Raw genomic sequence first — 14,982 nt, forward strand, 5'->3', positions numbered from 1 at the left:
ACGGGAGGCCTTGGGAGAAAGAAAGGGGGAGGGGGGAAAGCACCAGAGGGAGATGGAGAACAGGCAAACAACTACGTGTATGGTCATGGAAAGACCATGATTGCCTACCACATATTACATGGCACATAATGAACTATTATAATAAAGCAAGGCCACATTGAGAGCATGCTGCTCTGTTTACCCCCTCCCCCCAGTTTCACTGCACCAGGGCACTGCATGCTCCAGTGGGCTCTGTCTATATGATTATGGGTTATGGGCTTAGTGCAGGTCGGTGGGACTAGATGAGAGTAAGCGTTCGGCACGGACTAGAAGGGCCGAGATGGCCTGTTTCCGTGCTGTAATTGTTATATGGTTATAGTTCATACACATACTGAATCACAACTACTCATATACATTTCACCACTGGATTTGGTGAATAGATCCTCAGTATGTCAGAATGAGATTTGACCTTACTATTCAAGGGAAAGGAAGCAGAAATGAACTCCAGACACACCGCCCTCTGGATGTCCAGAGACAAGGATGCAAGCACTCGATTTTCTTCAAAAGATGTTGGTGATGGAGCCTACCTGATCGGGCATCGATATCCGCTCCCCATTGATCAATGTCAACACTTTGTTGTCATCCATGACTGAGTTCATGCTCTCAATCCAGAGCGTGTCCACTGGCCCATCAAACACAATCCATTTCTCATCTGGTTTCTCATCTGTGAGTAAATCAAAAGTTTTGTTCAAACATTTGCTTCCAGTGGATAGGGCTACAGCTATGACCACTGTGTTTGATCAATCAGTCTGACGGCCAGCTATCACAACCAGCCATTCACAACTCTACACATTGTATTTAATCACACAATCCATAGCAGCGGGGTGACCCCTGACCCCAGTCTGGAAGGTACTCACTGATCTGCTGCCTCTGCATTTTCCCACACAGGCCCTTGCACCCTTGTGCTGTGCAGAGATCTCAGGCTGAGCCCTGAGCACACTTGCTGGTTGTTGAGCAAGTGCATTTCTCTGGAGGGGGCAATTGAAGAGAGGGCATAATTTAAAGGCAATTGGAGGCAAGTATACAGGGGATGTCAGAGACAAGTTTTCTCTAGTGTGTGTGTGGAACTTGCTGCCGGGGTGGTGGTAGAGGTGGATACATTCACTGCTTCCTCTTAGATACATGGAAGATAGAAAATTGGAGGGCTGTGTGGGAGGATAAGGTTAGATTGAACAAAGTGCAGGTTAAAAGGTTGGCACAACTTTGCAGACCGAAGAGCCTGTACTGTGCTGTACTGTTCTATGTTCTATTCACAACCGTCCTTGAAGGCATAGTAGATCACTTGTTTTCTATTTCCATCTTCCTGCATATAAACATCGGCTGCAGTGTTGTAACCAGGTCCAGGGACTCCATAAACACGAAGAATCTTGCTGATGCTACAAAACTAGAGCAACATACACAAAATGCTAGAGGAACTAAACAAGTCAAGGAAGGGAATAAACAGAAATTCTTCTGCATCCCTGTCCTAACTAGGCTAACCTTTGTTCAAGACAGTTACCCCAGTCTCTAGTATCTTCAACCTGTTCTCCAGCATCTTTAGATAGCTAGAGACTTCCTTTCAAACACTAAAGGCATATAAAGAGAAAGATTAGCTTTATTTGTCACATGTAAATCAAAGCATCAGGATATACAGTAAAGTGTATAGTTTGCATCCATAAGATCATAAGGTAGGAGCAGAATTAGGCCATTCGGCCCACAGAGTCTGCTCCGCCATTTCATCATGGCTGATCCCGAATCCCATTCAAGCCCATACACCTGCCCTCTCACAATATCCCTTGATGCCCTGACCAATCAGGAATCTATCAACTTCCACTTTAAATATACCCGCAGACTTGGCCTCCACCACAGTCTTTGGCAGACCATCCCACAGATTCACCACTCTTTGGCTAAAAAAAATTCCTCCTTACTTCTGTTCTCAAAGGTTGCCCCTCAATTTTAAGGCTGTGCCCTCTACCTCTGGATACCCCCACCAGAGGAAACATTCTCTCCACATCCACCTTATCGAGTCCTTTCAATATTTGATAGGTTACAATGAGATCCCCCACACATTCTTCTAAATTCCAGTGAGTACAGGGCCAAAGCTGCCATATACTCCTCACATGTTAACCATTTCATTCCTGGAATCATCCTCGTAAACCTCCTCTGGACTCTCTCCAATGATAATATATCCTTTCTGAGATATGGGGCCCAGTGCTGTTGACATACTCTAATTGCAGCCTGACAAGTGTCTTCTAAAGCTTCAGCATTATCTCCTTGTTTTTATATTCTATTCCCCTCAAAATAAATGCCAACATTACAGTTGCTTTTTTTTAAAACCACAAACTCAACCTGTGAATCAACCGTCTGGGAGTCTTGCATGAGGACTCATGAGTCTCTCTGCACCTCTGATGATTGAATTTTCTTTCCATGTAGATAATAGTCTGCACTATTGTTCCTTTTACCAAAATGCATTATCATACATTTCCCAACACTGCATTCCAGCTGCCACTTTTTTACCCATTCTTCCAACTTGTGTAAGTCCTGCTGCAATCATGTAGCTTCCTCAGCACTACCTACCCCTCCACTTGTCTTCCTATCATTTGCAAACTTTGTCAAAAAGCCATCAATTCCACTATCTAAATCATTGGAAAAAAAAAGTTGAAAAGTAGTGGTTTCAATACTGACCCCAGAGGAACACCACTGGTCACTGGCACCCAACCAGAAAAGGCCCCCATTATTCCCACTCACTTCCTCCTGCCTAACAGCCATTCCCCTATCCATGCCAGTATCTTTACTGTAACATCATAGGATTTTATCTTAAGCAGCCTCAAGTGAGGCACTTTATCAAATGCCTTCTGAAAATCCAAGTAAACGACATCCACTGCTTCTCCTTTGTCCACCCTGCTTGTTACTTCTTTGAAGAACTCCAACAGTTTTGTCAGGCAAGATTTCCCTTTACAGAAACAATGCAAACTTTGACTTATTTTATCATCAAGTACCCTGAAACCTCATCATTAATAATGGACTACCAACACTTTCCTAACCACTGAGGTTAGGCAAACTGGCTTATAATTTCCTCTCCTTTGTTTTTCTCCCTTCTTAAAGAGTGGAGTGACATTTGCAATTTTCTAGTCCTCCAGGATCGTGCCAGAATCGAGTGATTCTTGAAAGATCATGACCAATGTATCCATTATCAATTCAGTAACCTCTTTCAGGACTCTGTGGTGTAGTCCATCTGGTCCACAGTAATGTCTTCCACAGTAAAGATTGAAGCAAAGTACATATTAAGTTCATCTGCCATTTCTTTGTCCCCTATTACTACCTCACCAGCAGCATTTTCCAGTGGTCCAATATCAACTCTCACCTCCCTTTTATTCTTTATATAACTGAAAACCTCTGTTTTACCAACAACCCCGCCAGTATCCTCCTCTGATCTTCCTGGGCAAGCTCCTCTCTCCTGCCTCTACAATTCCCTTTATTCCATTGTGATACTGATACACATGACTTATGCTTCTCCCGCTCAAGTATGAATTCAATATTATGATCACTGCCTCCTAAGGGTTATTTTACATTAAGCTCCCTAATAAAACCTGGGTTATTTCACCTAAGATAGCCTTTCCCCCAGTAGGCTTGAGTACAAGCTGCTCTAAAAAGCCATCTCATGGGCATTCAACAAATTCCCTCTTACAATCTGACACCAACATGATTTTTCCAACCTCCTTGCATATTGAAGTCGCTCATAACAATTGTAACATTACCCTTATACATGCCTTTTCCAGCTCCCTTTGCAATGTCAACCCCACATCTTGGCTATGATATGGAGGCCTTTATATGATTCCCATTATGGTCTTTATTTACCTTTGCAGTTTGTTAACTGCACCCACAAAGATTCAACATTCTCTGACCCTATGTCAACTCTTTCTAAAGATGTAATTCTTTCTTTTACCAATGGAGCCACATCACCGCCTAGGTCTTCCTGTCTGTCCTTTCGATGCAAGGTATATCCTTTGAGGTTAAATTCAACTATGACCGATTTTCAGCCATGACTCAGTGATGCCTACAATGTCATTCTGACCAATCTCTAATTGCGCCACCAGTTCATCCAACTTATTCTAAATGCTACACACATTTAAATACACCACCTTCAGTCCTGCATTCTTTGCCCCTATGAATTTTGCCTCAGTGGTACAATTACACTCTTTGCTCTGTCTGCATTTGTACCCAGTCATTGACTTGTCCTTCCTTACATTCACATTACACCCATCATCTACTTGTAAACCTGTTGGCTCATTCTCAGCTCTAACATACTGATTCCTATTCCCCTGCCATATTAGTTTAAAACACTCCCGACAGCTCTTACAAACATGCCACAATATATTGTTTCCCCTTGGATCCAAGTGCAACCCGTCCCTTTTGTACAGGTCACACCTGCCCCAGAAGAGGTCCCAATAATCCAGAAATCTGATTCCCTGCCCCCCTGCTCCAATTCTTCAGCCATGCATTTATCCACCACCTCATTCCATTCCTATCCTCACTGTTGGGAGGTGTAGGTGCTCAACGAAACGTCTTGCAATCTATGTTGGGTAACAGGCAGAACTAATCCTACACTTGCCCCTATACTTTCTCCCTCACTACTATTCATGGCCCCAAACAGTCCTTCCAGGTAAGGCGACACAGGTAAACCTGTGAGTCTGTCAGGTTAAATGTCACCTCACCTGGAAAGATGGTAGATTGGAAGACCGCTCTGCTGAGCACCTGGGAGACCCGACGTAGATCGGGAAACTGCTTCGCTGAGCATCTACACTCCATCTGCCAGAAAAAACGGGATCTCCCAGTGGCCACCCATTTCAATTTCAATTCCCATTCCTTTTCCAATATGTCTATCCACGGCCACCTCCACTGTCATAATGAGGCCATACTTAGATTGGAGGAACAACACCTTATAGTCAACCTATGTAGCTTCCAACCTGATGGCATGAACATCGATTTCTCGAACTTCCAGTAATGTCCCCCAACTCTTCTTCACCATTCCCCATCCCCTGTATCCTCTCTCACCTTTTCTCCTTGCCCGCTCATCGCCACCCATGGTGCTACTCCCCCCTTTTCTTTCTTCCATGGCCTTCTGCCCTCTTCTATTAGGCTCACCCCTTCTCAAGCCCTGTATCTCCTTCACCAGTCAACCCTTTACTTCATCCCTCCCCCTTCAGGTTGCACCCATCACCTTGTGTTTCTCTCTCTCCTCCCCCTATCTTTTAAATCTACTTCTCAACTGTTTTTCTCCAGTCCTGCCAAAGGGTTTCGGCCTGAAACGTCAACAGTACTCTTTTCAACAGATGCCACCTAGCCTGCTGAGTTCCTCCAACATTTTGTGTGTGTTGCCTCTGGCATACCTTCTATAATTTCCTCCAATCACCTTAAAACTATGCCCCCGATACTAGCCATTTCTATGAAAAAGTCTCTGGCTGTCCACTCAATCTATGTGTCTCACACCTTGTACACCACTCACCTGCCTTCACTTGAAGGAGAAAAGCCGCAGCTGTACTAACCTGTCCTCATAAACTGTTGTGTTCTTGTTCCTGGGTCTTGCCCCAAGGCTGGCAGAGAAATCACTGAGGAACCATTCATTTCTTTTAAAGAGAGACGGGGAATTTGCTCCTCCGAAACAACAGCACGTTGACTGATAATTCCTACACTAAGAATGTGAACTTGACCCATAACAATTCCACGGAGTGATTAGGGAAGCACAGTGGTTAGTGTAACACTATTACAGCGCCATTAATCCGGGTTCAATTTGCATTGCTGTCTGTAAAGAGTACCCAGAGGAAAGCCACGCAGTCATGGGGAGAATGTGAGGTGACTTGATAGAGGTGTACAAGATAATGAGAGGCATTGATCGTGAGGATAATCAGAGGCTTTTTCCCAGGGCTGAAATGGCTAGCACGAGAGGGCATAGCTTTAAGGTGCTTGAAAGTAGGTACAGAGGAGATGTCAGGGGTAAGTTTTTTACTCAGAGAGTGGTGAGTGCGTGGAATGGGCTGCCAGTGGCGATGGTGGAGGCGGAAACGATAGGGTCTTTTAAGAGACTCCTGGATGGCTACATGGAGCTTAGAAAAATAGAGGGCTATGAGTAAAGTAGTTCTAAGTTAGGAATATGTTCAGCATAGCATAGCTTTGTGGGCCGAAGGGCCTGTATGGTGCTGTATGTTTTCTATGTTTCTAATGTACAAACTCCTTACAGACGGGATGGGAATTGCACCCTGATCACTGCTGCATTACACTACTGTGCTGCATAGGTTTAAGGTGAGAGGAGATTTATCAGGCAAAGTTCTTTTCACAGTGAGTACAGGTGCCTCGAACATTTTACCAGCGGAAGTGTTGGAAGCAGAAATGTTTAAGAGACGTTTAGACAGACACATGAACCAACAGGGAATGGACTGACATGGATCGCATGCAGGTAGATGGGATTGGTTAAAACTGATGATAAGCGCATACATAGTGGGCCTGTTTCTGTACTGTACCTTTCCTCTCAATCCCTTTCAGAATGACATCTGTTTCTATAAGATCAACCCTCATTCTGCTAAACCCCAATGAACAAAGCCTCCTAAACCTTCCAAACCTCCCCTTATAGTTTCATCAAAATTTGAGACAAAATTGCTTCTTATTTTAAGTTTTCACTGTGTGGTTTTAAAGCTACAACTGGAAACATCTGCTAGTCTAACTTTGCTTGTGGAATGTATCTTTAAAATTATTTTCATAGTTCTCTTTCCCCTCTCTGAACCTATATTCCTATGATGCTGCTGCAAGCAAGTTTTTCATTTGTACCTGTACCTCACTGTACTAGTGCATGTGACAATAAACTCAACTGGATTTGAATTCAGGGTTACATCCTTCTGAGAGCTCTGATCTCTTCATCACCCTGAACTTAATCACACAGCTCTGTATATCTTGGGCCCTGCATTCCTCCAGCCCTTCCCAACCCCCTTGGCCTCTCGTGTTTTAAAATGCTCCTTAAAGCCTCTCTCACAACCATGTCCTCAGACACCAACACTATCACTTTTTTCTTCCTGCAGGTCCACATTGTCAATGATCTTGAAGGGAATATGTTTACTCTACATGGATATGCTCTACAAATGGAACTGATTTTGTGCCAAAGAGTCAATTAAATACTTGAAGGTGAAACATTTTCAGTGACGGGGGTGGAGCATCAGTTAGAGGATTCTTTCACAAAGCTGATACAGGCAAGGAGAGGCACAATGTCCTTGGCCTGAGCTATAATAATTATGATATTCCCTTTTGGCTTATTATCATATCAGTCTGCTTAAAGAAACCATAAGACATAGGAACAGAATTCAGCCATTCATCCCATTGAGTTGCTCCACCATTCCATCTTTGCTGGTTTATTTTTGCTCTCATCCACATTATCCTGCTTTCTCCCTATAATCTTTAACATCCTTACTAATCACCTCACTTTAAATATACCCAATGACTTGGCCTCCACAGCCGTCTGTGGCAATGAATTTCACAGGTTCACCACATCCTGGCTAAAGGAATTCCTCCTCATCTCTGTTCTCAAAGGAAGTCCTTCTACTCTGAGGCTGTGTCCTTTGATCCTAGTCTCCCCCACTATTGAAATAATCTCTACGTCTGCACTCTCTCTAAGCCTTTCAATGAGGTCGCCCTCATTCTTCCAAACTTCAGTGAATACAGACCCAGAGCCATCAAACACTCCTCAGATGTTAACCCTTCCATTACCAAGATAATTCTTATGAACCTCTTCTAGACCTTCTCCAATGCCAACACATTCTTTCTAAGATAAGGGGCTCAAAACTCCTCGCAATACTTCAGATGTAGTCTGACCAATGCCTTATTAAGACTCAGCATTATATCCTTGAATTATATTTTAGTCCTCTTGAAATGAGATCAAACATTCATTGAACAACAATTACACTGAGCATAGTGTTGGATAAAAAAATAAATACACATTTGGAGACACCCAAACTGCTGGGGAAGGTTAAATAACGACTGTATGGCAGGTCGACCTGTATCAGCTACAGCAATGGCCCAACTCTGAGCAAAACAACCATAGGAGGCCAACATGAAAATAAATTATTGAGCAATATCAATTACCCTAAAATCACATAAACAGGTGGAGGGAGAAATTAATTCATGGAATCCTCTGGGCTAGCTGCATGGTTTCTCTCATTCTGAGCTGTCACCAAGTACTATGGAGATCCAAAATTAAACTGGAAGCCACCCGACTGAGTCAGCGGCAAGGTAAATGAGAAATGGTGTGAGACAGCTTATATTGGAAATTAAATAAATAATGCATTGTTTACCAGCTACAGATAATTTTATCAAATATCAGAGAGTAACCACTTCAGAGTTGCTCTGCATATCTGTGTGAGATATAGGGGTGTTCAATGACAAGGTGCCCCAGACACACAACACTGAAACAAGCAGCTAATCCACTTGGAACAAATCACAATCCTCTGCATCCTTTGGAATTGAACTCTCCCTTAATCAATTTCACACCCTGTGTTAGCGGAGCCTCATACATGAGAAGGTCCCAGACCCACTCCACACATCATGCACAAAACCCAGGCTAAATCTGAGGAAGCCCTGAGGGGCTGTTCTGTCACAAAGCAAGCTTGAGGGAGCATGGAGGAGGGGCTGTGTATCAGAGAGGGATCAATGGGGGGGGGGGGGGGGGGGGAGGGTTGGACTGTAGGTGGGGCTGTCATTCAGATGTGATTTTAAACCTTGGCTCTGTTGTACACAAAAATCTGCCATTGCCCTGCAGTCGATATTTATCACTCAGCTGGTGAAAGCACAGGTATTGATCATCATCACAATGCTGGTTGTGGGAGCTTGCTGTACGTCGGATGCCACACTCCTACCTTGCCACAGTGTCTATACCATATTTCACAAACACAGGACTGTGAAGCACTTGCAGATGCACTGAGCTTGCAGCTGGTGTTGCTTTGACATTTAGCCCCCTCCACTAGCTAACCTTCTTAAATTAGGTCCAATGCCCAGAGTTCAAATTTAACATAGAGCAATACAGCACAGTACAGGCTTTTCAGCCCAAATGTTTGTGGACCCTCTAACCTACTCCAAGAACAATCTAACTCTTCCCTCCACATTGCCCCCCATTTTACTGTCATCAATGTGTCTATCTATGCGTCTCTTAGATGCACCTGATGTCTCTGCCTCAACCACCACCCCAGCAGGGCGCTCCATGCACCCACCACTTTGTGTAAAATGCCTACCTCTGACATCCACCTTAAAATTATGACCCCTTGTTTAAACTGTTTCCGCTCTCGGAAGAAATATCTGGCTGTCCACTCTATCAATGCCTCTTATCTTCTTGTAGACCTCTATCAAGTTACCTCTCATTCTCCTTTGCTCCAAAACAGAAAAGCCTTAGCTCACTCAACATATCTTCATAAGACATGCTCTCTAATCCAAGCAGCATCCTGGTAAATCTCCTCTGCACCCTCTCTAAAGCTCCTACATCTTTTCCACAATGAGGCGAACACAATACTCCAAGCATGGTCTAACCAGGGTTTTGTAGAGTTGTAACATTATATTGTATCTCTTGAACTCAGTTCCCTAACATACCATACCCCTTCTTAACAACACTATCGACATGCAACAACTTGGAGGGATCTATGGACATGGACCACAGGCTCCCTCTATTACTCCACACTGGAAAGAATCCTGACATTAACCACCATGTTCCACACACCCACCATCCCTAAGCAAAATATTTTTACAAACTTAAAAACTTACCTTTGACATCCTCATATTTGGTCTTATCTCCCTTTCTACTCACTTTGTATGCTCTGAGCCAGTGGACCAGGCGTTAAGTCACTGACAGCCTTACGTGTTACTCCTGTCCTTCCATTTCCACTATCCAACAAACCGATGGCCAAGGCTAACAGCTACCAGACCCATGTGTCAAGCTGCTGTGAACTTTCTTGTGCTGATCTCAGCAGAGTCTGTGCACCAGACAAGTGGTCCGTCTACCATGGATCAGAGGTGATTTATGAGGCCCACCTCCATCAGGCTAGGATGATACAATGACAGGAGGTGTGAGTGATCTCCCCGGTCCAACAATCAAATTAAAAAGACTGTGCATTCATCCACAGAATTTTAAAATGAGTATCATGCTTGCCTGAGCCTTCGAAATGCTTTCCCCTTGTAGCCTTTTCTTAAAATCAGTCTCCAGGTGTACCTTCCACACCAGACACTTCCTGGCTTATTTGCTATCTTTGTGCACTACTTAATTAATTTAAATTTTTTACAATAATATATACACAGTCTGTATTGTATTGCATTGCACTGCTGCCACAAATGAACAAATTTCATAACATGTCTGTGATAATAAACCAGATTCTGATTCTACAGGCTTGCAGATTGATAGGTTATTGATTAGTGAGGGTATCAAAGGTTACGTGGAGAAGGCAGGAGAATGGGATTGAGAGGGATAATAAATCAGCCTTGAAGGAATTGTGGAGCAGACTCAATGGGCCAAATGGCCTAATTCTGCTATGTCTTATGGAAGCCCAGGGTGATGTACAAAGTGACACAGAGGATGTTTCTAAGGGGAGATACAGGAGCCTGAAGACCAACACTCAGCGATGCAGGAACAGCTTCTTCCCTCCGCCATCAGATCTCTGAACAACCCATGAACACTGCCCCTTTTTGCAGTATTTATTTATTGTAACATAGTAATTTTTTAATGTATTGCACTGTATGCTGCCACAAAACAGCAAATTTCACAATTTATGATAGTGTTAATAAACCTGATTCTAATTCTGAGAACAACACTCCAGCCAGATACTCTGGTACCATGTTAGAGTGCAGCTCACTTTCTGACCCAGTTCTCCCTCAGCACTCTCTCCCTAATGTGGCATCACTCCCTCGGTACAGCCCCTCCCATAATCCACCCCTTGGAGCAATACTACCTTACTGTCACCCCTTGTACCCCTGTCAGCTCTCAAGTGCACATAGGAGGGAGAAGAAGCACTACAGCAAAGACAACTTGGGTGTTAGATAGTTTTGTATTGGAGTATAGAATTGCCATTTTTTCTTATAAATTAACTTTCCTATGCTTGCTTGTTTTTTATATGATCATCCGTAAACATTTAATTATTCAGTGAATTTTCCAGAAAATATTTTTTCCAGGGTAAATATGTCCAATATGAGAGGATGTGCATTTATGGTGAAACGTGGGAAGTTTAAATAAAGGCAAGAAACTCGCTTTTATGCAGCGTGGTGGGTGCCTAGAACAGACGATCAGGAATGGTGGGCAAGCAGAGTGCCCATTGTGCTGTAGTGGGAAGGTTTTAAATCAACAGGCTTGGGTGAGGCAAGTTCCTGGTAAGTTTAGTCTTCTTCATTCTTCCTCACAGTTCATGAGTGAGAATGGCTCCAGGGCTGTGTTATGTTCTTTGTCAGATGTGGGAATTCTGGATGACCTCCAGCCTCTCAGATATACATATCTGCTCCAGGTGCACTAAGCTACAACTCCTCAAAAAATGTATTAAGCAAATAGAGCTGCAGCTTGATGACCTTTGGCTCATAGGGGAAACTGAAGAAGTGATAGATAGGAGCTACTGGGAGATAGTGAGAAGCAGGTACCTGGGTGATGGTTAGGAGAGGGAAAGGGAATAGACAGCCTATTCTGGTTGATGGGATGTGGCCATTCCCATCTTTGGATACTGTTGGGGGTGGGAGGCAACCACTAGGAGGGAGCCGAAGTGACTGTGTCTCTGACAGTGAATCTAGTTCTGTGGCTCTGAAGGGAATGTGGGAGAAGAGGACCACAGTATTAATAGAGAATTCCATAGTTAGAGGAGTAATGACGAGATTCTGTGGACATGAAGAGATACCCAGATGGTATGTTGACTTCCAGGTACCAGGGTCAGGGATGTCTTGGATCAGGTCCATGGTATTCAAAAGGGGAAGGGTGAGCAACCAGAAGTCTTGGTACATATTGGCACCATTGACATAAGTAGGAAAGGTGAGGAAGTCCTGAAGAGAGATTTTAGGGAGCTAGGTAGAAAGCCGAAAAGCAGGACCTCCAGAGTAGTAATTTCTTAATTGCTGCTTGGGCCACACACAGTGAGGGTAAGAATAAGATGATTTGGCAGACAAATGCATAGCTGAGGAACTGGTGCTTTGGGCAAGCCTTAAGCTTTCTGGATCATTGGAGTCTCTTCTGGGAAAGGTATAACCTGTAGAAAAGGAACAGGTTACACCTGAACCTGAAGGGGACCAATATCCTTGCAGGCAGGTTTGCTGGAGCTGTTGGGGAGAGTTTAAACTAATTTGGCCAGGGAATGAAAACCAGAGTGATAGGGCTGAGGATGGGCAGTTGGTATCCAACATGATGCAGTGTGCGGTGAGAGTATCAGGAAGGACAGGTAGATGATAGGGCAAAATTGCAGTCAGTGGGATGAGTTGCAGTGTAATTGAAATTGAAAACAGTGGCAAAAATAAGCCTGATGGTATTATTTTTGAATGCACACAGTATACCAAATAAGGTAGATGATCTTGTAGCACAGTTAGAGATTGGCAGGTATCACAATGTGGGCATCACTGAAAGAAGATCACAGTTGGGAGCTTACCATGCAAGGATGCACATTATATCGAAAGGACAGCCAGGTTGGCAGAGGGGAGGGGTGGCTTTGTTGGTAAAAATTAAATCAAATCCTTAGGAAGAGGTGACATAAGATTAAGAAGATGCAGAATCTTTGTGGGGGTGTTAAAGAAACTGCAAGTGTATAAAGATCCTATGGGAGTTATATACAGGCCTCTAAACAGCGGCAAGGATGTGGGCTACAAATTACAACAGGAAGTAAAAAATACATGTCAAAAGGGCAATATTACGATAATCATGGAGAATTTCAATATTCAGGTATATTGGGAAAATCAGATTGGTGCTGGATCCCAAGAGAGGGAATCTGTAGAATTCCTACAAGTTGGTTTGTAGACCAGCTTGTGGTTGAGCCCACTAGGGGAAAGGCCATTTTGGATTGGGTGTTGCCTAATGAACCAGATTTGATTAAGGAGCTTGTGGTAAAGAATCCCATTAGAAGCAGTGATTATAATAAGATTTCATCCTGCAGTTTGCGAGGGAAAAGCTAAAGTCAGATATAAGTATTACAGTGGAGTAAAAGGAATTATAAATGCATGAGAGAGGAGCTGGCCAAAGTTGACTGAGATAGATAGATAGATAGATAGATAGATAGATAGATAGATAGATAGATAGATACTTTATTCATCCCCATGGGGGAAATTCAACTTTTTTTTTTCCAATGTCCCATACACTTGTTGTAGCAAAACTAATAACATACAATACTTAACTCAGTAAAAAATATGATATGCATCTAAATCACTATCTCAAAAAGCATTAATAATAGCTTTTAAAAAGTTCTTAAGTCCTGGCGGTTGAATTGTAAAGCCTAATGGCATTGGGGACTATTGACCTCTTCATCCTGTCTGAGGAGCATTGCATCGATAGTAACCTGTCGCTGAAACTGCTTCTCTGTCTCTGGATGTTGCTATGTAGAGGATGTTCAGGGTTTACCATAATTGACCGTAGCCTACTCAGCGCCCTTCGCTCAGCTACCGATGTTAAACTCTCCAGTACTTTGCCCACGACAGAGCCCGCCTTCCTTACCAGCTTATTAAGACGTGAGGCGTCCCTCTTCTTAATGCTTCCTCCCCAACACGCCACCACAAAGAAGAGGGCGCTCTCCACAACTGACCTATAGAACATCTTCAGCATCTCACTACAGACATTGAATGACGCCAACCTTCTAAGGAAGTACAGTCGACTCTGTGCCTTCCTGCACAAGGCATCTGTGTTGGCAGTCCAGTCTAGCTTCTCTGGAAGGGGTCACTAGCAGGGATGATGGCAGAACAGCAGTGGCTGGAGTTTCTGCAAGAAGTTTGGAAGTTTGGGATACATCCCAAAGAAGAACTATTCTGAAGGTAGGATGACATAACTGTGGTTGACAAGGGAAGTCAAAGACAACGTAAAAGTGTGGGCATATGATATAGCAAAAATTGCTGGGAAGGTAGAAGATTGAAAAGCATTTAAAAACCAACAGAAGACAACTAAAAAAAACCATAAGGATGGAAATGATGAATTACAAAAGTAAGCTAGCCCATAATAAAAAAAGATACCAAAAGTTTTTTTGCAGATTATATAAAGAATAAAAGAGAGATGAGAGTCCCATATCAGACTGCTAGAAATTGACACTGCAGAGATAGTAATGGTGGACAAGGAAATGGCAGATGAACTAATTAAGTATTTTGCATCCATCTTCACTGTGGAAGGCACTAGCCGTATGCCAGAGGTTTAAGTGTGCCGGAGGCAGAAGTGAATGTGATTGCTATTACTAGGGAGAATGTGCTTTGGAAGCTGAGAAGTCTGAAGGTAGATAAGTCACCTGGATTAGATGGACTACATCCTAGGGGTTCTGAAAGAGGCAACTGAAGAGACTGAAGAGGCACTTGTAATGATCTTTCAAGAATCATTAGATTCTGGCATGGGTCTGGAGGACTGGAAAATTGCAAGTGTCTCTCCACTCTTCAAGAAAGGAAAGTGACAGAAGGAAGGAAATAAAGAGCAAACACGAGGAAATCTGCAGATGCTGGAAATTCAAACAACACACACAAAATGCTGGTGGAACACAGCAGATCAGGCAGCATCTATAAGGAGAAGCACTGCCAACACTGTCCTGATGAAGGGTCTCGGCCCAAAACATCGACAGTGCTTCTCCTTATAGATGCTGCCTGGCCTGCTGTGTTCCACCAGCATTTTGTGTGTGTTGGTTGAAGGAAGGAAATTATAGGCCAGTTCATCTCTAACTAGTTGGGAAGATGTTGGAGTCAATTGTTCAGGATGAAGTTTCAGGTTACTTGGATACAGATGTGAAAATGCACATC

At 43.4% G+C, this 14,982-nt stretch overlaps 1 protein-coding gene across 1 annotated transcript in view; it reads right to left on the reverse strand.

The window, feature by feature from the left end:
- dnah2 (dynein, axonemal, heavy chain 2) overlaps positions 1–14,982 on the reverse strand; it is a 497,351-nt gene that overhangs the window by 192,259 nt on the left and 290,110 nt on the right. Inside the window, exon 44 of the mRNA XM_073049044.1 lies at positions 567–703. Coding sequence (XP_072905145.1) covers positions 567–703 — 137 coding nt within the window. The remainder of the gene's footprint in view (positions 1–566; positions 704–14,982) is intronic.

This window comes from Hemitrygon akajei, chromosome 6 (genome assembly GCF_048418815.1).
Source record: "Hemitrygon akajei chromosome 6, sHemAka1.3, whole genome shotgun sequence".
NCBI lineage: Eukaryota > Metazoa > Chordata > Chondrichthyes > Myliobatiformes > Dasyatidae > Hemitrygon > Hemitrygon akajei.